The sequence below is a fragment of the Caenorhabditis briggsae genome (assembly GCF_000004555.2).
Source record: "Caenorhabditis briggsae complete genome, chrIV, whole genome shotgun sequence".
Classification (NCBI taxonomy): Eukaryota; Metazoa; Nematoda; class Chromadorea; order Rhabditida; family Rhabditidae; genus Caenorhabditis; species Caenorhabditis briggsae.
In genome coordinates, this window is record NC_013487.2 from 15,516,554 (window position 1) to 15,518,470 (window position 1,917).

The following is a 1,917-nucleotide window of genomic DNA, read 5'->3' on the forward strand; positions in this document are numbered from 1 at the left end:
ACATTTTACTAGTTAACCACTGTTTGATATCTTTCAAAAGAAGTGAGATACTTAGGCTCAAAGTGGACGATCCGGGTGTCGTTCTATTAGAGGTTTTACGGTAATCTCTCGCTTTTTTGAAAAAAAAAAGAAAATCACGTGAGCTTCCTTCTCTCCAGTTTTCAGGTGATTCGTTTTTTTTTCTTCTTCAGGTAGCAGCTGTTTTTTCAGATATTCTTTTTGGCTGAAAATAGGCTGAAAATGGTCAAACTATCGTTTGCGAAAATGTTCAGAGAGCGCGTCTAAGCTGAGCAATCGGATTTTTCAGCAGCGCATTTTCAGACGTTTTACAGCACAGAATAGGTTGAAAGTGAGCCAAAAAGAGACACCATTCTCATTTTCAGCTCGTTTTTCAATAATTTTCAGCCTACCCCATAAAACCTGTAATAGAAGGGCCCCCCATGCTGTCAACTTTGAGCTCAATTATCTCGGTTTCTATGAAAGATAACAAAAAGTTATCAACTGATAAAATGTTTAGCATATTATCAGCTACATTTTATCAGTTGAAACATTTTCGATATTTTTATCAGGAACCAAGATAAATTGGCTCAAAGTTGAAAGTCAGGGGGCCCTTTTATTACAGGTTTTACGGTATTTTCATCTATTTCGACTGTCCCGTGAGTAGTATCAGAACAAAAATAACAAAATGTGGATCCGGGTACCCCTATGATCCTATGACCTGGAAATTCGGTTTCTGCGTAAAAGAGAGAGAGAGAGAGAGAGAGACGCAGAGAAATATGAGGCTCAGCTGTTCAAAAAGAGCCGTCAGGTGTCGTCAGGGGGGGCAATTTTTTTGTGTTTGTGACGTTTTTCAAAAGTTCTAGAAGCAGGGTTATGGGTTATTCCTTCTTTTTTGTTCCTTCGAAAAGATGATATAATATGAAAAATAGAGGGGGGGAAGGAACATGAACAATGGGACGTTTCGAGGAATTTCGACCGATTTCAGACCATTTCCAGCTATTTTTAACGCTTTAAATGCGATTTTTTAGGCCATTGTAAGTGCTATAAAAGCGATTATTAACGCGTTAGGAGGGATTTTGGGTCATCTCAATTCAAAAGCTATTTATTTAATTGGGTTAGGGCTCTGATTATGGGGTTAAAAGTCTGCAAATCATATTTTTGACTTGAAAATTTTGTCAAAATAGGCTGAAATCGCTGAAAATGGTCCAAAACTAGCTGAAATTGGCTGAAAATCACAAGGAAATAGTCAAAAAAAATGGCTGAAAATGGACTAGTGGTTTGAGACTGAGAAGTATTGTCCGGTTGTCTAGAAACCGCTGAATTTGGGCTCCAAATTGCTGAAAATGATCGAAAAATCAAGAAAAAAATCTGGCTGAAAATTCCAGATTTTCAGCCATTTTCAATCATTTTGCAGTCATTTTCAGCTATCATCTGGAACAGCTGCTAACCCGAAAATTTCAAAAGCTACATTTCTCACCTGAATATCACTATTACTGGCGTTAGCTGATCTCTCGATGCTCCACGTATTCAATCCATCCTCATCCGCTGATCCTTGATTCGGTGGATAGGAGATTCGAAAGAATCGATTCGCACCCGACGGCCGGATCCATTCGTTTCCATCCAGATAGAGCGATCGTTGTCCACCACATTCATCCATGTCCAGTGCGAATGTGATGCATTCCTGGACGAATTGCGGCACGCATTTGCCGTAGCTGCAAGAATCAGAGGGTAATTAAAGGGAGGGAATTAGCTAGAAGTTTGGAAAATTTAGAGAGCCAAAAATCGGGCAAAAAACAGTCAGATTTAGGATCTAGAAATCGGAGAAAAATGAGTCAATTTTCACTCTGTCTAGCTGCTTTCTAGCCGATTCTGTGTCAATTTAGAGCCATTTTCAGCAATTTTTTATCCTTAAAACTA

The 1,917-nt window shown here is 38.9% G+C and overlaps 1 protein-coding gene across 1 annotated transcript in view; it reads right to left on the reverse strand.

Moving 5' to 3' along the window:
• CBG24537 overlaps window positions 1-1,917 on the reverse strand; it is a gene marked incomplete at both ends in the record, with an annotated part of 4,582 nt that overhangs the window by 1,209 nt on the left and 1,456 nt on the right. The window contains 2 exons of the mRNA XM_002648299.1: window positions 139-234; window positions 1,478-1,712. Of these exons, the coding sequence (XP_002648345.1) occupies window positions 139-234; window positions 1,478-1,712 (331 nt within the window). The remainder of the gene's footprint in view (window positions 1-138; window positions 235-1,477; window positions 1,713-1,917) is intronic.